Here is a 23,019-nt window from a genome sequence, read left to right on the forward strand (position 1 = left end):
AAATTAATATCTTTTAAGAATTTGTTGCTCCTTTGTTGAGATGTAGTAATTGCCTGTATACATGCTCCTAGGGTGTTGCAATATGAAGTAAAACCACATTCATCAGCTCTAATATAATATTCAGTTGCTGTTGGTGCTCTCTTTCCTTCTCCTTCAGAAAGAAAACATGAATCAACGCCTGGTAAGCACTGACATATTCCAGAGGTTTTCTATTGCTCTTGGCTTGAAGAGAAATACTATACAATATTCAATAATTAAAAACAGTAGGGAAAATATCTTTAAATTCTCTTTAGAGTTCACACACCCATCATTAAAGCAAAATAAATTAGTAAAACAGATGTCTTCAAATGATTCTCCAAAGCTTATTCAAATGATCAGAGGTCTTTTAAATTTCTTCTCTTTTCCTATTCTGACCGCAAGTGCTGAGTTCCTTTATTCGTTGCCAGTTGCTTAGGTCTTCAAATGTCTTAGGTCTTAGGTCTTCAAAAGGCTTCCCTCTTTCCTTGTAAATATTAAAATGGAACAAATGTTCCAGCACTTGACACTGCAACATCTCCTGGGTACCTGGCCTCCTGAAAGAAATCCAGACCCCTGTGCTTGGTGCTTTGGATCCCTCTACCTCACAGAGGATGAGTGAAGGAGCCCAGAATGGGGTCTCCAGTGGCCTGCATGCTTGGCAGGAACTGGGCCATATGCTTATGTTAGTAGGAAATATCAAGAAGCGTGGTCATTTCTGTTGCATTTTTTTCATTCTTTTATTGGTTACAGAATTATGACTTGGGGTAGCAGCATAAAGGAAAACCTACAGGCAACATACAGAGTAGAGCCGATGCTGGTTGTGCCTGGCTGCTGCACGTGCTGTCCCGTCGCACCTGCGTGTGCAACACAACACTGCATCACGTGCAGGGTGCTTGTTACAGCAGAGTCCTTTGAGCACGCATACAGCCCTTCATGTGGGATTGCTGCGCTCACAGCCTGACAATCTCCTATGTTGTCCCCACAGAGGCCAAATTGCCTCAAGCGGGAAGTTGGTGCCTGTGTTTGATCTAACTTCAAAATCCAATGCAGAAATTTTTTACTTAGCTGCTGTAGAATCCCATTAGGTGTGTAAATCCTCTAGATCTCTTACTCTTTCATTCTGAAAAGTTCTGCTTTTTCATATGCCTTCAACCGTACCAGCTGACTTATCTCAGCCTATGTCCTGTTTAAGCCTGATTGGAATGAGAAGAACTAGAAAATCCTCTGCCTGCATCTTCAAAGCAGGTCTGATAGGGAAGTGTTCCACATGCATGGGCTCCTGTCCCAGGTCAGTAATGTCACTTGCATTAGAGTCATACTAATACAGCTGGTGCTTGTAGTGCTGCCTCTAGTCCTTTATGCAAGTTTAATGGTTAGATACCAGACTAAAATACTTATTTCCTAGAGGAGTGCCTTGAAGCTAACTGGTACGCGATATGCAAGTGAAAGTCTGGATCGAGGCTGTGATTAAACTGCCATCTTGCCAGGTGGTGTTAAGTGTGGGAATCCACGTTTCTCATCATGATTCCAGCCTCCCGGCTAGCAGTTGCAATTCCCAGATAAGGTGACAGGGCACCACTTGCTGGTAATGGAGAGCTAAGTCAGTGACCTGCTTCTACTTATCAGATTAAACTAGAAATTAATGAATAGCCTGTAATAGATGTGGTATTCTGGGACAAGAAGAATAATACGATGCATTTTGAGCCAACAGTTTTGTATTGAAGACATCCTGAAATACAAAAAGAAGTGGAATAGTTAGTGTAGTTGGTAGTTGGGATGGTATTTCTCTGGGAAGGGAGCAGACCTGGGTTATGGTGTCTACTATAAGACTGTTTCTTTATACTGAAAAAAAAAAAAAAAAAAGCAGTTCTCTAACCAGCCAATAATTACACAAAAATGACTGATGCTATGACTATTTCCACACAAAGAATGAAAAGTCCCTCTCTAAAACAGCTGGTTCCTTCTTAGAAATAGTAGGTAAAGACCTGAACCTCCTTGGCCAGAAAAGCAATTTGATGCTATTTTTCCAGTAGCCTGACTAAGTACTGTAATAAGGAAATAATGTTAAAGAAAAAAAAGGAAAAACCGTACAAAATAGTGAGTCATGGAGGAAAGGCAAAGGGAAGAGGTGTTTTTGAGATGAACTGCTCTTGGCTTCTTTGTCTTTTGTGAAGATCGTAAGTGTGCATTTGTGTGTGAGGCAAGCTATGAGCAGGCTTTGTGAATCTCAGTGCCATCTAGACACAAAATAAATTAGAACTGGTTTCTGACAAGAATAGGTGGAGCTTATAAAATTTGAAATTTGGAGTGTAGCTCCTTCAATTTTTTTCAGGTAGTAAATTTTGGATTCCTAAGCTGCCTTTTAAATCTAATATTTGAGGGAGAGTTCATAAAAGAGGGAATATATTTAGTCATCTTAAGAGGCATTCTGATGAACTTAACATAGTATTAAAATAGAAAATAAGTAAACATAAAATAAAAACTGTAATTACCAAAACCTCTTAATATAATGCATTCACAGAGACTATTTCATTTTTAAAAGCAGAATGGAAGGTATAATGCAGATTTTTTAATGTTTGTGTAACTGCTACTTTATAAATCATAAAATTATAAAATCATTTAGGTTGGAAAAGACCTTCAAGATCATAGAGTCCAACCGTCAACCATGCCCACTAAATCGTGTCCTGAAGTGCCTTGTCTACGCATTTTTTGAATACCTCCAGGGATGGTGACTCCACCACTTCCCTGGGAAGCCTGTTCCAATGCCTGACAAGCCTTTTGGCAAAGAAATTTTTCCTAATATCCAATCTAAACCTCCCTTGGCACAACTTGAGGCCATTTCCTCTCATCCTATCACTTGTTACTTGGGAGAAGAGACCAGCACCCACCTGGTTACAGCCCCCTTTCAGGTAGTTGTAGAGAGCGATCAGGTCTCCCCTCAGCCTTCTCTTCTCCAGACTAAACAGCCCCAGTTCCCTCAGCCGCTCCTCATAAGACTTGTGCTCCAGGCCCCTCACCAGCTTCGTTGCCCTTCTCTGGACACGCTCCAGCAACTCAGTGTCTTTCCTGTAGTGAGGGGTCATAAACAAGGCATGGAAAGCTAATCAAGTCAATGGAATTATTCCCTGATGCTAAATACCTCGTAGGTATTGATGGGGAGAGGAAATGACATAACATAACAGATGCTTATGGAAGAATTTTGTAATTAGAATTGGATGATGCCTTTATAGCATCAAAAAACTCCACAAAAAAAGCTTTTGGATTTTTTTTTTTTCCTATTACTTTATTATATGTGCAAGAATGCTTGCATAAATATATTGTCTATAAAACACCTCAACATACTAAAATGAAATTTGACATTAAATTTGCTGACTAGGTAGAGGAAACCTGCTTGCAGTTCAAAGTGAGAAAAAAAAAATTTATCCTAGGAAAAAAAGCTTTATTCTCTTAAGGACTGTAGTGCTACAGACTTCAGTTGTGCTACTCTTCTGTGAACGAGAAATAGCTGGTTAATGCATTCCAGTCTTCTACATTTTACTGGTAAGGTTTTCAGCTACTGTATTTTTAAAACTTATATATAATTAGTTGCTTATGTAGAATAGTTGAAATAAAAAATATTTCTGGTTATCAGGAGAACAAATTTACATGGTTTATTATCAGTTTGCTTAATAATGAAGAAGCACATCTGAATATGAAGTGTGTTTCTGTAAGGCTAATATTCTTGTCTGAAGCTTTGTTTCCCTGTGGGCAGAATTATGCTGCACTATTCTGTTACGCATAGTTTTTCATGAGGTACAAACATGAGTCTTGATTATACAGTGATAAGCAGGAAAAGAGTTCATTTTTCTTTCACGGTGGAAATAACTTCTTGCAGGCTCATATTCTGTATCTTGAAAAGTACAACTAGGCTGGATGTGAGTTCTGGTTCCCACAATTACGGTACAGCATGCTATGTGTTAGTCCAGAAAGACCACAGAAAGAAGTCTTTTTCAGGTCCTGGGGTGAGGAAAGATCACTCCACACACCATCAGAAGCTACCAAACACTCTCAAGCCACCCACAGTGAACTTAAGAGCTGTAATTCAAAAGACCAAAAGCTCCCAATTATAATGTCTGTTGAAACAGGCCAAAAAGAGTTTTAAACTGGCGACTCAGTCAAGCTGAACTGTGCGTGTTTGACAGTTGGTCTCCAGACAGTCCATAGATGTCTTCAGTTTTGCAGCCTCTGATTTTGAGATAACCGATACAACATACTAAATGAGAGGTTCACAGTCCGTACTGCCTCCTGCCAAGAGATATTCCCCCTCTTCTTAGCCCATGCAGCAAATGATCAGAAAGAGTACCACCACTTTTTGTTTGGTTTAACAGTGAAAAAAAGCTGCACCTTCCCGAATGTGGAGTTTTGAGGGATTTAAAATTCATTCTCCAAAACCGAATTCATGGAGCAGGTCACATGATAGCCTTTCAATCACCGTGGACAGAAAGTTTGAGATTGGTGATTTCCAAAGTGCCTGTTACATCATAAAAAATTTTACTGGCCATAAAGTTAGATTGACTACACAGTGAGAGTGGAATTTTAACAATAATAAACTGAGCACGTTGTCATGGGAAGAAAGTATTGAAAGTGGACAAGAACCAAAAGGGCTTGAATTAATGAACATGAGAGCTTTGGTTTTTGCAATTACTCATTTCTCTTCTCCTGGCTAAATCCCCATTCTCTTCTACTTGTCAGGGTAAAATTATGGAGAAGTAAAGACAGCTGCAAGAAAAGGTTCCCTTTGCATTATCTTTCTTCCATTCTCAACTTCAGTTTTCATTTTGTTTCTATAATTATTTATTTTTTAAATCCCACCTTCCACTTCTGTCTAATCCCTTGGTTTTATAATTTGTTTCCATGATCTTTTCTCCTTTACTGTGCATTAACTCAGGGCTGCTTTCCCTCACTTTCTCCTGTGGTTTTTTTCCTTTCTATGACAGCTCCTGATTTCATTCCTATGAATTTAATCAAGACTGTATACCTGCTGAAAACAAAATTCATCTCAAGATAGCTACTTCTTAATAATCCTTTTAGCATAGTGTGATGTATTAAAAAAGCTGCACAAAGAAACTAGCCGTGCACCTTTCAAACCATTTTTGTAACTCTCGTTCTCTCTCTCTGAAATATTCCTTCATCCCCTAGGAACTAAATTTTGAAAAATGAAAAATTCTGGAGACAATCCTAAAATAAGTGAAAAATTTGTTCCTTTTACAGTTTAAGAAAGCTCGGTATTAGTACGAATAATGAAAAGAGAAAACTATTTGCTTTTGACATTTTTTTGTACTTTAAGTTTTTGCTGTTCTGATGCTTCACTGTAAGTTTTTCCTGTAGTTCTTCTGCATCAAGAAGGAAGAATAATCATATAATGTACCAGAAAATAAGATGGGTAATCCGCAAAAATGAGCATCACAACCACAGCGAAGATAGAGTAGATTATCAGAAATTTCTTTAAGAATATTAATCTTACTAGATTTTGGTTATTGCTTAGTGGGTGAAAGATTTTACAACATAATGCAATGTGATGTAATTGTGTGCTGTCAGTCAGCTCAGTTTCAAACAGTGTTTATCCAACAAGCAGTGGCAGCCAAGCTATATGCCCTTTGCCCAGCGCAGAGGGTTAACTGAAGAGTTGATCTGGACTTGTATAAATGCTAAAAATTTTAAGTATATCTGTCAAGAAAAGTCATGGGCAACCAGATTTGGAAGGCTTGTTTCAATACAACTTTTTGCCCCCTCTTGATCTAAGTAGTTTCTCTACATTACTCGTGTTGCAAGGACTGCAGGAGTTTCCCATACCAGCTTATGCTGAAAATTACACCCTCCTCCCCAGATGTTTCTGTTCTGGTTGCTTCATTGTTAGATCTTCACTGCGGAAGATATATGGGTGCACATTATATTTATTTAAGTATAATGTAAATAAAGAGTAGGAGCTACATGCTGATGAAGCATTGCCTTTGTTTCTGCAAGTCCTGAGAGACCTTCTGCAGTAAGAGATGGGGGACCAAGGGTAGGCTGCTGCTTGTTTAAATGAGTGGCTACAGCAATTGCCTACCTGAAGCCACACTCATGGTTTGGATGTATTTCACATAGCCCACGGTTATAAACAAACGATAAAAATTATGTTTGATATGTGACCTTTTAGTTACTACCTGTGAAACATCCACCTAAAATGCTGAAGATTTAAAGTAAAAAAAATAAAATTTTAAAAAAAAAAGTAAATGAGAGTGATGCTGAAGTTGCTAAGATCTGCAATCATGACACTTCCCTGTAATTCACCATAATAACTTTCTCTGAAATGCTAATATTAACTAATATTTCTCTGTGATATTACGTAGTTCACAGAATTCTCTCCGTGGTTTTGGTTCCACAGCTAAATAACCATCCATCTCATTCTCTGGAAACTAAGCTATTACACAGTTAGAAATTTCACATCCATACAACACAAACTGATCTTCGAAAACAAACAAAAAGTCACTAGGGAAGGGAGAATTTAATTCTTATTGAACTTCCCTACTGTGAACGAGTTTTAAATATATGAATAGGCACACTGTTAGAACAAACAGCTAAACAAAAATATCTGAAGTTAGTAATTATCAGTTTTAGGCCTGACTAACTAAATTGCTACTCACTGAGGGTATAACAGTAATTATCATTATTGGGATCCAATCTTGAATGGTAATCAATGTTCTGATTGTTCATAGTAGAGAGCTGTTCACATGCTATTACTGGGAAATAGAAAAAAAGATTCTCACAATTAATCTCTCAGATGGAAGAGGAAATTGCTCACTAGAGGTTTTTGTGGTAAATTAAAAGCCATTCACTTTGCTATTTTTGTTTCTTTTGTGCTATTATACTCATACCTTACTGCATACAGGTGCGATTCGTGATGAAAAAATAAATGGTATTCAGGCGTAAAGAATGATAACATTTGGAAATTATTCTTTTAGCTTCAGAACAAAACAAAATAAAGCAAAGGAGACACTGATATATTCCAAAAGGTTATTTAGTATGGTAAACACAAAATAATCCTCTTGGAAAGTATTGTAACAAACAACTCTGTGCCAAGAGCATGTAACTTTTCAGGCAGAAGAATAGCAAATGCAGAAGACTACAGAAGTAAGAAACTGCTTTTTTTATCTAATGAATCTGCAGAACTCATTGTAAGGGGAGATAATTTAAATGTAACTTAATATCTTAATATGGATCAGAAAATGATTAAGTGTTATGCAAACCACAGTAGCATCTGTAGGTATGTAACAACATTGCTCAAAGAATTGAGAACTGTCAAATCTCGTTCTTGAGAGGAGAGTGGTTGCAGTCTGGAATAAGGAGAGAAAACACGGGAGGACACAAGAATACTTTGGGTATTTGTTCTGTATTCCTACGAAGTACCTACAGTAGTTATAGATTCAGCTGTAGTCCAGATTCCTGGATTAGAGAGGAATATTAGTCTTTCATTATTTCTGTACTCCAAAATAACTTCTGTAAAAGTTGCAACCAAGCTGAAATAATCTTCACGGTCAAATATAGCTGAGCCAAAGTCTATTTTTTTTCCCATCCAATTGTGTATGGGATTATGTTTATGAAATTGGATGTTGAATTTTTTCTTCCGTTTTAAAAATTTTCTGATTGTATACAGATATTCTACTTTAAGTTAGTTCAGGTATTTCCCAAATACCTAGGAAGTAGATGTTAAAGTTCCTTAAAATTGTTTACTTTTACTATAAGTTTATAAAGTTTGTTCATACAAAACACATAACTATATAAATATCCCTGTTTCTCTGTAAAGAAGATAAATATTTTTATATCCTCCACTCTCTGAAGCAACTTCTGTTGATTCCTTATCTGAATACCTGTAAAACCAGAAACCTCAATATACGAAGCCGATGTAACTAGAGGTAGTAGACTGGTGTCACTTGATGTACTTGATGTTATGACACTGCATCATGAGAGCACCAAGTGTCATGGTATATTGAACCGTATGCAGAGGGTCAGTGGGATATCAGGAGGCTGAGGGTCCGCAGGGGGGCGAAGCAGTTGTGTGACTGCATTGGAAGGGAAAACTGATGGCGCAGCAGCCGCGGGCAGGGCAGGGCTCTGCGGGATGGCGGAGCTCTTGCCATGAGACTCATCTCTCCGTAGTTTTAGCACCTAATAAATGTGGTAGGTGTTGAAATTACTAACATTGGGAATCCTGATATCGACATGCTGGCAATTGGTAAGCTGGGCTAAGATACACCCCTTTGCCTACTCAGGCTGAATAGCAGTGGAGCAGGAATGAGTCTTAGCACCACCCTCACCTTTTGGGTTGCTTTACTTCACGTTGCTGTGCTGAGCTGATGTTTTTGTAGCGTTTTTTGTGCTCATGTATTTGAGTGGGAGAGAATTGCATGAAGGCGGTTTCTCTGAGTCTGCTTTTGTTACTGAACTAATGCTAGTGTTAGAGTCTGGTAAACTGGTGATGTGAGTAAGGTAATGCAGGTAAACCCACGGAGTTTCAATGGGGTCCTTTTTCAGCTATAGTTGTGCTTCAAAGGACTTTTGCTTTTTATTTTTGTCTCATTTACCTTACAGTTTATTAAAATTATCATTGTCCTATGACCAGGAAGCCACATGTTTTTGTAATTGCTGCTACCCATGCCTTTGCCTTTCAGGTAGCGATGTTTACGCTGCAGTTGGGCAGTGCCACTTTCTTGTTAACGGAACCAGTGATAAGCGCGATGACAACAGGAGCAGCTACACATGTTGTGACTTCACAAGTGAAGTATCTGCTGGGAATGAAGATGCCGTATATATCGGGACCACTGGGATTTTTTCATGTGAGTTCAGTAAGAGAGATGGGTTATTCCATTAGCTAACATTTTCGTAAATAACTCTGCTAATGAGCTATATATAAGTGTAAGACATTTGTTATGCATGCGTGTGAATGAACAGAAGGTTCATTCATTCATTCATCCAAACCTTCATCTTGCTAAGCCTGTTTGTAAGAACAGATTAGGAAAACTTGGTGAAGAATTAGCAGGAATGGGTCTTATTTTGGAAGGATACAGTAATCAATTTAAAATATGTGTATTACAGCATCAATAATTCCATTTATTACCCTGAGCAATTACACAACTTTACGGGGAGGGTTAACTCTTTCTGGATCAGCATGTGGGAGGGATATATCCAAATATAATTCTAAACATATTTTCTTCATTTTTTTCTGAATGAAACCTAACCACCATTATGGTAAAAGGAAAATGACCCACGATTTGTGGATCTCCTGTGCAAAATTTACCCTAGATACATTACGTATTGCTTAATGACATGATATTACTTTCCCATAAACACAGCAAGTATACAGTTTTAAGGTAATTTTTATAAAGTGTGTACAGTCTTTCATACAGTATCATGGTTACTCCCTTTGGAAAGTAGATATTGTTGGCTGAAACCTTAAAGGGCAAAGTTGTATAATCTTATTGCATACAAGATATGAGAACATATTCTTTATGGTAACATTCCAGCAAACCCTGAGTTTAGGTGCTGTGAGCATAATCTCTTGACAGAAGAGTTAGTAGTATGACAATAGTATCTGTCAGAATGATATTTTGCTCATAATAAAGCTTTATTCACTTGCTGAGGTGATGATATTTACATTGCACCGATAGCAATAAATGATTACCAGATGAAGTGAGGCTTCATCTAGTTAGCCAATGAATTAGGACACCTTATTTAAAAGTACTGACTATATTTTCTTGCACCTCTCTGCTCTTTACTTTTTCCTATTATTTGGGGAAATTTGTTAATGTGAACTCTGTGATAAGAAGATGTTGCTTTTTAGAATGTTGTTTCATATTATTTTACAATTTTGATAGCATTTTGTATGGATAATCCATTGGTAAGTTTTTTACAGGAACAATTTATTAATGAGAATTAGGGGCATGTAATAAACACAAGTAATGTATCTTGTAGGGACATAACTAAAAGTGTCATTGCCATTTTTACGAGTTGGCCTCTGAGACTATTACAAAATATTCATGATATTAAAACATTTTTTAATTCTTTAAAAACCTTTTCATAAATACGTCTTAATATAAAATGTGACTAGCCTCTTTTTCATGGAGTTTCCACGGAGACTATACTTACATATAGGAATATTGTCATCTTACACATCAGTACACATGTCTGTCATCAGTACACATGACTGGTGTTACGTACCACAGCCAAGACATAATCAAAATATACATTATGAGCAATAATAAAGAACAGCAGTGATACGAAGAAATATTTCCACGTTGGTGTGCTGATGATATCATAAATGAGGTCATTCAAATGTTTTGAAAGAAATCTATTCCCTTATCCCTTGTATTTTTTAATGTAATCTGAAACAAGTTCTTTGCCCTTCACTTCGCTTTTGAAATCAAATCTCTTTGAACATTTTCCAAAGAAAAATTTTCCTGATTTTTTTAAGGTTCTGAATTGCTCTGTAGGATTGTGTGAAAACAAATGAACAAGCAAAAAACCCTCTGTGCAACTTAGAAAAATAATTTAAACTTCTCCATATTTAGAAGGGACAACTTTACCATTCAAGTATTTTTAAAAGTTTCTGGTACCTGTTCAGACTTATGGGTTGCTTTAAGAAAGTCCAGTATCTCAGTCAGAAGCACCAGTTTTAGATTTTAATAATCATTTTTTTCTGTGGTGGTAGTTTTATAAGAAAATGTTACTAATTAGATATATGTTAGTGTGCACATGTAACTAGAGAGTGAAAGGCAAATTTGGCATGTCTCTGGACATATTCTTTTCTCCAAATTCTTGAAACCCAAAGACTGGTATTTTTGCTTACCTTTTTTTTCTTTCTCCACTGCAGAACACCTCCCACTCACAAAGTTGATTGCTCCGCCTCAGGCGGCCTTTGAGTTGGCAAAGCAAGAATAAGAATGTTTAATAAAGTGTGATAGGAGAGTTGAAAGTAAAGCAAGCCAGTGAAATGGATTCTTTATAGCAAGTGAGATCATGATTAAATATGTAAAAATGAACTTTGCATATGGAGAACAAATCTACTACACTGGTGTTGAGCCTGTGGGATTTTTGTGTTTACACATAGTTTATGTAATTTATTAAATCTCATTTTCCCTGTACATGGTTTGTAACACTGCAATTGAGCTGCATATTGCAACATTAATTGGTATTTTGCAAATGGGAAAGGCAAGGTGAAGGTGAAGAAGAAAAATAGTGAGGGAAGACTACATGTGAGATCTAATTTTTACAAGGGACAAGAAAAGTGTCATCAAGTTTTACTTAGTATCTGAAACCAGAAAAACATATCTATATTTGCCCTTTATGCATGTCTAGGTATATTTATCCTTCCACAAGTTTCTGACAAAATGCAGCACTGCAAAATAAACTGCAACGTACAAACCTACTTTGCAAAATGGGGTCTTTCCTGGTTGTGTTGCAAGTTTGTTGCAAAATCCTTGTGGTTGTACTGCAATTATCTTAAAAAACCTTCATGTTCCTTCTCTCAGTCCTCTTTTTTTCCAATTTGTTCCCTATACAGTTCACAGTAGTTGCCTGTACTTTTTTCACCCCAGCGTTGTTTTATTTGTCTAACAAACATCAGAATGGAACACTTTTGAAAATGCAATGAGGTTGTCTACCCTTAAACTGTATTAAGTGTTTTAACTAATACGTTCCTTTAATTCTTTTGTTTGCTTCAGCCTCTATACTAATCTTAGAACTAATCTTTGGGGTTTACATGTATACATTAAAAAAAAAAGAACTCAGGGTATCTCATTAATACATCAGAATACACATTCTTTCTAGAATAGAAACTATTAAAATGTTCATTATTAACCTATGAAGGTATGTGAAAATATAGTGGAAGTCAAAGCCATTAATTTCCCACGGGAATAGGGACATTCAGTGTCTGTACATATATGTGTCCAAAGTTAGAATATTGCTTTTTTCAGTTATGTGCAAATTTGCATCGATTGTCAAGAAGTTCACTGATTCTTCATAATGTTGCCACATCATTTCCTTCAAAAACCTTTACACAAAACTAGCCATAAAAGTAAAAAATTAGAACAGCTCAATTAGTATATTATTGATGTATTTTTAAATTTTGTTAATTATGTTATAACACAAAAATTTCCTTCATACAGTGCAATATCAAACTAAATTCTGCTATACAATTTCTAAATTATTTCAGTAAGTGCACCAACAAAATATGTGAAATACTGAATTCATAATGATGTTTGTGATGATAACATTTGTAAATATTTCTTTTGAATCAGATGCCAGTGCCAGTGCTTGAGCTTTAGGTGCTTACATTTAGGATGACACTTCAATAGACACCGTTCATTTCAAAACAAGCCCACATCTCTTTGACTGTGACAGTTAGGAATCAATCCATTTCTTCCTTTTTCTTACCACTTCACCCTAGATCTAGCTCAGCCTTTGGTGAGTTTGTGGGCACATTTTGCAATATAGTTTTCCAGATTGCCTCCTTTTGTCCTAATTAATCACAGCTTCTGCTCAGGCACTGAGCCAAGTCCTGTGCTCTCTTGAAAATGCATTCTTGGAAAATTATGAGTACAGAGGCTAGTCCCAAGCCGCTCAAGACACAATCCACATATTGTCTGATTACAGTGGGGCAATATGTGGTTACAAACTGTGGTTTGATTACCATTCTTCAGATATATGACATATATAGATCATATTATTTAACAGCATTTGAACATTTTAAAATGTTTACCTGGGTTCTGAGAAACCTTTGTGCTGGGTTATACTGTGCATCCTTAATCAAAAGTCCAAGGGGTAAATTTCAAAGGACTGGACCAAATTTTCCTCTTTGTGAGGAAAATTATATTTTGCTTCTTTTTCTGTAACTATTTTTAGTTTTTTTAAATTTTTTTCCCTGACAGATTATGAAAATATTCCTAGAAAGTATGAGAGAGAAAAAATTAGGAAGTTATTTTAATTTACTCATTCTTCAAAACAAGGATCGTCTCTTCAAGAAGCGACAAAATCAGAACAGTAGAAAAAAATTCTATCATTATATTGACCACCTTTCTGCTAGAACGAGGATCTTTCCCAAGATAATTTTTTCTAGTACTTTTTCCTGTCCAATATAAATATATGTGTTTAAGCTCCAAACTGTCAAACCTTGTTAGCATTATACATGTATTTGAGAATAGGGTCTCTGGGGCAGAAAATTATTAATCTTTATTTTGATAAAACTACAAGTGTCACTTTTCATTTATTTTAGTGGTTGTCTTAGTCATTGCCAGAGAAAACACCTTTTTTTTTTTAATATTATTATTTCAAGCCTCAGTTGCTTGATTTTTTTTATCCTTAATGTTGTGGTTTAAAAAGAAGTTACTTGTGATGCAGTCTAAATCTACATCTTAGATTCTAACTTCTGTTCTCTCTGTGGTTTACATTTCAGGCTACACAATAGTTCCCAGAATATAAATGCAGAATTCAAGCGACTGAGCCTACCTTGGTTTCCCCCCCGCCTCCAGCTTTAGTTAGCATGTGTATTATATCCATTTTCGTGCTGCTCTGTTCCTCCAGGCAATAGACTATTGCCTGTTATTCATGAGGCCTGAAAAGAACTTTCATGATGGGGATCTGATTATTTCTTTGTTTACCGGAACAGAAGTTCCCTCTAATTTTCTTCACCCCTTCTGACCATTCCTGTAAACTTGTAAATTTTTTCAATACTTTCTGTTAATTTGTTACCATACTGATTTATGCCTCATTTTCTGGACACTGAAATTCAGAGTAGAACTGAAAGTACAGTTCACTCTGTCATCTGTGCCGGTGCGAAGGCAACCGCGCTCTTCCGAGTCTGTTACTTACGACATTGTATTCATCATCAGAGATGCCTGTTACTCCTCACCATCGATCGTTCTATTCTTGTTCCACATTTCTACTTCACATGTTCCTTATATTCAGCACTGTATTTCCTTTCTTCATCATAGACCCAATGATATTTTTCTAACCATGTCTTACAGCATGTTGCACCGCACCCTAACCTCTGAAAAGCTGAAGGCCTCCCATTTGCAGCTGCGTAGCTCTGCTCCCGTCTCCTCTTTCTCTTTTAACACCGCAGTCTGCCTCTCATGTGCAGCGGTGCAGCCATTCCCCAACCTCCCAGAGCCTGCCGCAGCAGGACTTGGAACCTCGTGGTCCAGCATGCCCCACTCCTTGCACCTGGAATTCCTGCACCTTGCTGTGGAGGGTTTCCCCTGGAAAGCACTTGCCACTGATGTGTGAAACACCTCTTCTTCACCTACCCTCTTTTTACCTCTTGATTTGCAGCTTTTAATTTATAATTTTTTGCTAGGGAAAGAAACAGGGCTTAGTAGGTAGTATTAGTTATTTAAATAGCCAATAAGATACGTACACAAAGCTCGACAGCTAATTAGCATGTGCGGCATCTGGACCTGATCCAAGCATGCTCCATGGAGCACCATTTGTGTCATGGGCAAGAGCAACCAACAGGGAGACTGAGTGTGCCCTGCTGAAGCTATACGGTTACTCCTGAAAAGTATTCGGACGGACCCCCTCCTGCACTGGAGAGGATGTCCTGAAGAGGATGCCCGTCTAGAGAAGATTCCTGTTGCTTCTCTTCCTGTCCAGCCACTACTGCATTTTTCTTTCCCTTTTCATTCTTCCTCTGCCTCCTTCTCTTTCCCCCCTCCTTCCTGTCTTTTATAATTTGTGCTCAGAATTAACTTTTACTGTTAGAGTTGATGGATGTTATGAGCTGTGGACGCTGAAAATAAATCTGTGTATGGAAGTTTCTCTCAACATTTTTGTACAACACTCAATTATCTCACTGAATTTAATGTGACTGGAATTTTCTTGCTTGCCTCTACCAATAGAAATTTATAAATTCATATATACAAATATTCACTACATTTTTTGAGTTTTCAAAAGTCCATAGTAGTAGTAAATTAGTGATTTTCTTCCTTGCAAAATCTTAAGTGTAGGCCAGTTCGTCAGATGACTCGGGTCTTGCGATATTGATTCGTCTCTCACAGATTAAGATGTCTGAAGTTGTGTAGAATATGCCATAGCATGTGACGCAAAATGATACAATTTTTGATCTGTGATTGTTATTTGCCATTCACTGTAGATTTATGCCTACATATTTGAGAATATCAGATCAGTTCAGCTGGAAGCTTTACTTCTCTCCTTGCTGAGCATAGCGGTGCTCGTTCTTGTCAAAGAACTGAATGAGAAATTTCAGAGAAACATTAAAGTTGTTCTTCCCATTGATCTACTTTTGGTAAGTACAAAATCAAATATCAGACGTTTTGCTTACAAAGCTTCAGTGGTTCAAGTAGTCTGCTGAAGTTTACTTTGTTGTCTATAGTTACTCACAGCCACACCTGCCACTTATTAAATGGATAGCTAATTTTCATGGCTGTATGTTAAATGTAAGAACAGGAAACAGTTTGGCTAAATAATTAAGAAAGAACTGACATACGTTCCCAATTTGTATAATATTTTTCATGTGTTTACTACTTTTTACATAATCACAAGAATATGACGCCTAGAATGTTGAAGTGTAAGAAGTTTGAAATAGAAAATGAAAAATAACTGGCACATTGTAACTCCAGGCAAGTCTTCAGCTGGGTAGTTGTGGCTTAGATGTTGCTTGTTATTTATCTGCAACAAAGTTAAATAGCTATGCTATTGTTTTCTATATTTTTACTTAAAGTTTTCCTTTCACAGGGCATAGGCTAAACTGAAATTAGCTATTGCATTGTAAATCCTTGCTTTAAGGCTTAAGCTGTAGTCAAATAATCAGCACCAGGACAGAAGGTTTCTGGTTTTCTCTAGATCTCTAAAAGAAAATTAAAAAAAATGAAGGGTGGGTACTTTTCAGAGTGGGTCATCACAATTACTCTTCTTTTGCTGGAAAAAGTTATTTACAAAAGAAAAATTTTTCTTGGGCAAAATACTAGAAAAGGAGGTAGTGTGGTTCTGTTCCCTACTGTAAACTCTGTTTCTGTGTTACCTTTTAAACAATACTGGACAAAATGTACCAGCAAGCTGAGGACCATGGACTGGAACCTGTGCCTTTTCTATTGGGATTTGTGTGTTCATCTCATAAAAAGTAAGGGAAGTGAGTTTGAACCTCCTCAGGCCCAAATTTTCCACTCCCTCAGCAACATTTATACCTGCTGGAACATAAAAATAAGAGACAACCACATCTTCTGCTGTGTTTTGTGCTGAAGTCAACACTGCCAGTCTAGGTTAGATGTGCTCAGAGAGCATCAGCTGAATTAGACCTCTCAGGAGTACCTAAGTTATGAATTATTTTAAGCTGCTCACATGAATGGCAGTGGTCTGGGGCACGTGCTGCATAGAGGCAGCTTGGACACTAATTGGCAATGTTTCTGAGGCTTTACAGAGGCTTGTACAGATCCCTTTCATGAACACAGAATGCACAAACTTCACCATAGTTCTTCTTCAGCCATCTTTTCTAAATTCATTATTGTGTCCAGATCTGAGTTTCTTTTGACTCTCTTCCACATTTGCAAAAATATTCATAATAATACTTCCCTGTCTTACTGGAAAGATCTAAGGATAAATGCATGCACCCTGTCAATGTGCTTAGGTATGGCAATAATAAGGACCATCCACATTTGCAAAAATATTTGTAATAATCCTGCCCTGCCTTACTAGAAAGATCTAAGGATAAATGCATGAACACTGTCATGTGCTTAGGTATGGCAATAATAAGGACCATGTGAGAAGCTAAAAACAATAGAAACGTAACATCTTTTTCTGTGTTGAATCAATAGATAATTGCTACATCCGTTGCTTGCTACTATGCTGATATGGAATACGTCTACAGGCTAGAAGTTGTGGGACATATTCCTGCAGGGTAATGTGGTTTTTATTAGCTTGTGGCTTTTAATGTTTACTTCTGAGAACAGCCTCTGAAGAGGTCAAAGTAGTTTTCTGAAATAAGAAATGGCAAAAATCTATTATGTCAATTTCCAACCTCCTCAAATACTCTCTCAGAATTCAACCCCATGTTAACAAGGTATATCTGTATAGATATCATTGTAAAAATGCAGACTTTCTTGTACATCTTCATAGGTTTTTTTATTACTTTATGGAGTAAAAAGTAGATACTAAGTACCTGATGATGGCTGTTGGATGTATGACGGAAGGGCAGAGCACTCGACAAGATTATTGCAACCTGCTTTTTAAGGTTTGCCTTGGGTTATTGTAGCAGAAAGGACATGCAATGAGATAAGGCTTGTAGATTACTACACTTCATTCTTCTCCGCTCGCTTATACAGTAATTTTAGGAAATGTAGTTTCTAAGGAAATGTAAAGGATTTAGATATGCTTGATCTAGAAAAGATCATTCTGACCACAGATAGTGATACATTTTTCTCCATGACCTTGAAGAGAAGTTAAAAAAAAATATATTCAGTGTAATTAGCTGGAAAGAGAAATTAGACTGGGTGTCAGAGTCAATGTTCAAACTTCGTTGGCTGGCAGGGAATAACACAGCTGTTGTGTAATTTCCCTTTTGGAAATTGTAGGGTTTCCCTAAATTTCAGAAAGTAGACTCTAAGTAGTCCAAGACAGCATACGTGCATGCGTGGCAGCTTGCATTCATAGAAATAAAATAAAGGAAGTTGCTGAGAAAGAAAAATATTTTTAAGTAGTAGGGCATGCTATTACGTGCTATGTATCCGAGGTTAAAACAGGATTAAGTATTGCCTTTTTATATGTGTTATGAACAGCTAAATTGTATCGGTGCAGCTTTAATCTGGACCTTATTTTCTGTCTAACCTCACATAAGATTCTGTAGTGTTGAAAAACACAAGCAGAAGCCTGGATCATTCCTATGTATTTTTAAGCACTGACCTGAAATATCTAACTGCCTTGTCAGTGGAAAGTGTTAGAAAACTTCAGAATGCACTTTGGCTCGTAGGCAGTGTGATTTGTGCTCTGAAGAGGCTGAAGTCTTTGTGTGGAGTACAGAGGCAACCTGGGGTGATGCGGTACTTAACTGGGGCATTTCATTGCAGTCCCCATTAGAAGGTCTCCATTAAATGAAATAAATGTCCACACTGTCCATAACCTACAGGAATACTAAACTGTTTAAAAGATTTAGATTAAACTTTACAGGAAAGCTGACTATAAAAAAGAAAAAAAATATTCTGTAGAGTTTCTTTTATTGTGTATTACAAAATTAGAGAATGGTTGATGATTTTATCTGTTAGTGGGGAGCTAATTTATAAGGATCCCTTCACTATTTCTCAAATAGAAGTTTGCAAATGGAAGACTTCATCTGAAACTGTTTCATCTTCCTGTACAAATTCTCCCTCGCAGTTCCCAACAGACCGAGATGTTATTAATCTAAAATATTGAAAAATGTCACTTCACAAATATTAAAAAAAATTAGCTGTGCATGCAAAGATAGTTTGTCTTGTGTTTTCATGAATTGCAGGTATAGTGAGGCTATGTAACAGGCTTTGCAAAAAAGACCATCTATATTTTTTGTAGATTACCATCACCGAAAACACCACCCATGAATGTCCTGCCTGAAGTGGTCACTGAAGCTTTTGGAGTAGCACTGGTTGGTTATGTAGCGTCACTAGCTCTAGCCCAAGGCTCTGCTAAAAAGTTTAAGTACACTGTGGATGACAACCAGGTAAAGCTCTTTCTCCTTACTGTCAGTTAGCCTTGCAATTGCTTCACTATTCTGGAAATGTATTCTAGATGAATGCTCAGTACGAAAAGGTGAGTTCCATACAGCATCCTGAAGCCTTCCAGTAATTACAGTAAACCCCAAATCTAGTCCAAATCAGCTCTGCAGTATGGCCTAGTTGGTTAAGCTGCTCCTTTTGGGGAAGCACATCCTTCAGGATAATCCCATAATGCTGCATTTGGTGCAGTATTTGGGTGTTCATGCTCTTTCGAGTGCTCTAAGACAAGACAGCTTCTTCTCTAGGAGCTGAGCTCTTAAAGACCAGCTAAAATGTTAAATCAGCCACTGACTAAAGAAACAAAGCAGTTCTAAAAATAAACCAGTTACTTATAGCCCTAGGACATATCTGATGTTATAAAATGAAGTTATGCAAAGTAGAAGTCTCATTTGAAATAAAGGTTTATTTGTATAAAAGAAACAGGATGGGTTCAGAACGTGCTGCCAAATTTACAGCCATAGGAGCTTTCTGTACAGAGTTCCACTTTACAGTAGACACACTTGAATAAAAATGGTATCTTACTTTCTGCACTACCCCAGTGCTGGTCATGGCGGGCGGGTAACTCCAAGCCAACTGGAAATATGTGGAGAGAATAATTCAAGCACTGTGGTAAGAAACGCTCAATTTCAGATAACTGGCAATAGCGCTGTGTGATGAAAATGCTGCCCCTGCCTTTGTCTTAAGTGAGCTGGGGTAAACGATGTAAGGTTGAATGAAGAACCATTGGGTTTGCAGCTGAAGGTCTATTTGAACACCCTATCTAGACGGGTTAGTCTTTCTGTTGGTTTACAACTCTTATGTCATCGGAAAATATGGTGGGGATGTTCCTGTCTACTCAGGTCTCTAAAATATTTTTCTGAATGAATACATTGGGCCATGAATTTCTGTGGATGCTTCAGAGCCATGTTTTCTAGGGAGCAGAGGGAAAATGCTTTGAACTTAACACAGGTCAGACTTCAGGGCGATATGCTGCATTCTCTCAAGGGCACTAAACGGAGCACAGCAACCTGTATGTCTTTCTGCACCTTTGGAAATCTTGTAGCTTACACAGCTTAATTACTAAGGTGTTGGAAACGATGTGTAGTTCTGCATCAAATAATGGAGCAAAAGAACAAAGCCTCCGTGAGAGCAGAGACTACAATGGCAGCGGGGCGGTGTAGCTGTATTGCGTTCAGGGGCCAGGCCCGGGGCTCTACGTGGTGGCACGTGGGTGTGCAAGGTTGTCTGGGGAGCTTTAAGGTGGTGCTGTCCTGTGCTGTGAAGGCAAACGTATGATCAGGCGTTGCCCGGGATGGATGCAATACCATTTGTGTTCTAAGCACTTGTAGCAGTGCTGAAGTCTTCTCTTACACATTGCCCTCAGCAGATGAGCGAGCTCCTTGTAGTCAGGGGAAGGAGACTGGTGCGGGGTAGCCAAACTGGGGCACTTTCGCAGAAAACACTGTTCAGCTTAGGCTGCAGATACCGGGTGGCTTCTCCACTTTTTCTTCTGGAGACCTTTGTTCAGACATGTCTGCATTTTGTCATGAAAGATGGCATGCAGGTAGACTTCACTTTCACTAAAGCATGCTCTAAAAGACAAAAACTTGGTGGCTGTCTTTTTCCAGTAGACTCATAAGCCAGAAACAACCTGGACACTGTCCAGATCCCGCTGCTTGAGACTCTGGCCTGTTAAAAAGCAGATGTGGATCAAGATGTAAATATTTTGGATGAACTTCATCTTCAAAACTTAGCAATACCATTTATTCTGTGAACAAAATGTGCCTTCTGTTTTTGATGAATCTGATTCAGGAGCTCTATCATTCAAATTAGTTCTGAGTTGTGAGAAGATACATTATGTCGGGAGATCTTTTGTCATGTACATATGTGATTTTTTTCCCCTTAAAAATATGGCCATCCTTTGTCATTGCTAATATTTACATAGGGGACTCCTTTGTTGGCAAGAAGCATTGAAATGACAGAACAATAGGAAAACAACATATTCTATTTAACAACTTTGCAGGAATTTTTGGCTCATGGCCTCAGCAACGTGATTCCTTCATTTTTCTTTTGCATACCAAGCGCTGCAGCAATGGGACGGACGGCACTTTTATACAGTACGGGAGCCAAAACACAGGTAATGGGTTAAAGTGAAGTACGTAGGAGAACTAAGGCTATGATACGGCTCACTGGAACTTCTACTAATTTATCCATTGCATTTCCCTATTCTTCCTTTTCCTCTATCCTGGGAAATGACTCTGCCCTGCCATTTTTCCAATCTGCATGGAATTGCATCTCATCAGCAACTGTCTTACTAGAAAAGCTAAAGGTTCCACTTACTAATTTTTACCTGTTTCATTCATTATAAACTCTAAAGTCTGTGGCAGTAAGGAGGTTATGAGATGTGTTTTCAGACTGCGGGAAACTACATACAAGCCCTTTCAGTTTTATGTGAATTTGTCAGTACTGTAACAAAAGCGCCCTCTAATGGTGTTTAATGGATTTAGTGGTGTAGGCTAAACTGAAGTTTTAGGAAAAAAATCAGATTTAATTTAGTGCTTCTATCTGGTTTTCAAAACAAAAGGAAAGTAACCTGACGAGATACTTGTTAAAAAAAACCCAAGTAACCTCCCAACTTCTGCCTTGTGACATGGTGTACTTGTCCTGTCACTCTGTACTGAGCCCACAGAGAGGACACTCAGATTTTTGAGGACTTGGGGGGCTATTTTCTACTGTTGGAAACTAAACCCACGAGTTCTTACTGCAGTAGATCAGAAAAGAGGGAACTGCAATTGATAAAAACGGTAGTTGTGACCCAGCGAGGCTGTTACTGCTCCGAATTGTGCTCGTGAACAAGAGAGGTAGGAAACCGCTTATCTGTGACCTTTGTGTGTGATGCCGCAGCTGGGACACCCCTGGGGCAGCCCCCTAAGCACTGCCTCTCCCTCCTTCCCCTGAAACATCCTCACTGATGAAGTCCGTCAGTGGCATCCTGCCATATAAATGTTATGTCCTTTGGAGTTTGTTGCTATTGTCTTTTTGTAACCTTTGCTCTCGCCTGTGTGAAGGACATAAATTGCAAGGAAAAAGGTAATGAGGTACAACTGACAAAGCTAAGTACAGTCCGTAGGTACTGTTTCTTCCTGACCATGTCCTGCAATTATTTGTTGTGCAGATACCACGATGCTAAGAAATGATACAGGGTTGTATTTCAAAACTTTACATGTTAACTGCTTGCTAATTAGCCTACACAGTACTCTGAACTCAATTAATCATAACGAATAATTCATCCAATAATAATCTTTAAAATCATTTTTATGCAAATATTTTAGCTACCACTTTGCTATTAGCTATTTCAAATCTTTGAGTTGGATTCAATGTCATACCATGTGCCCTCATCCTCACAGACATCGTCTTCTGTTACCTGTTCATGTATTGATCGTACAATTTGCAGTCATACTGCATCATGGCTTTTCCAAGGAAGCTTTAATGTAACCTGAAGACCTATACCTGAAGACTCATAACCTGCAGGCATGTAGGGTATCTAAGCACTTTGACTCTGGTACATGTAGGCAAAGGCCCTGGTAGAAGGTTATTCAATGTATGAAATGGAAAAAGAAACCACCATAGTTTGATTTCAAGGTAGGAAATACATGGTAAAAATAACAAGTGTCTTCTTGGTTTTATCCGTTGGTTTCACAGTGTAGCAGAGCCTGCATCCAAAAGTTAGTGTGGCCATGTGTTAGCACTATGAGTATACTTTCATAAACATAAAATTGGCTTTCCTGCCTTCTCTTTGGAAAGCAACACATCCACTTAATCCTCTACTTTTGGAGCTGTCGGGGCAGGACGAAGTGATGAGAAGATCACTAATAAATGTTGGTCAGATCATAGGCAAAAAGAAGAGTGAGCGGTTGCTTTGACTACATAGAGAGAAGTCAGTTTACTTTGGCATACGTCATGAAAGAAATGCAAACAGCCTTCCAGGGGCTCAGAGCAGCCCTTTTTTCTCCCAACGGCTACACCTGGGATTCAGTGATGTCATTTATTCTTCAGTGATATCTTTCCTGGGAGAAAACAGAAGTGAGGGACTGTATCCTTCAAATAGAATCAACACTTTTTTTTTTTTTTTTTGCTTTTTGGGAAGACGGAAAGAGGGAAAAGTTCCTTGTGACTTTACCAGCAGATTTTATGTCCCTTTTTCTGTAAACACTCTGTCTATCCTTCTTGATGGTATTTTTAAGTACAC

The 23,019-nt window shown here is 37.9% G+C and overlaps 1 protein-coding gene across 2 annotated transcripts in view; it reads left to right on the forward strand.

The window, feature by feature from the left end:
* The window catches only part of SLC26A7 (solute carrier family 26 member 7), a 71,187-nt gene that overhangs the window by 19,906 nt on the left and 28,262 nt on the right, over positions 1-23,019 (forward strand). Inside the window, exons 4-9 of one of the 2 annotated variants that reach the window (XM_049822527.1) lie at positions 158-181; positions 8,709-8,873; positions 15,185-15,337; positions 16,863-16,945; positions 18,589-18,736; positions 20,794-20,907. In XM_049822527.1, coding sequence (XP_049678484.1) covers positions 158-181; positions 8,709-8,873; positions 15,185-15,337; positions 16,863-16,945; positions 18,589-18,736; positions 20,794-20,907 — 687 coding nt within the window. The remainder of the gene's footprint in view (positions 1-157; positions 182-8,708; positions 8,874-15,184; positions 15,338-16,862; positions 16,946-18,588; positions 18,737-20,793; positions 20,908-23,019) is intronic. The other variant, XM_049822537.1, reaches the window with a different exon arrangement.

This window comes from Accipiter gentilis, chromosome 2 (genome assembly GCF_929443795.1).
Source record: "Accipiter gentilis chromosome 2, bAccGen1.1, whole genome shotgun sequence".
In the NCBI taxonomy this organism is placed as follows: Eukaryota; Metazoa; Chordata; class Aves; order Accipitriformes; family Accipitridae; genus Astur; species Astur gentilis.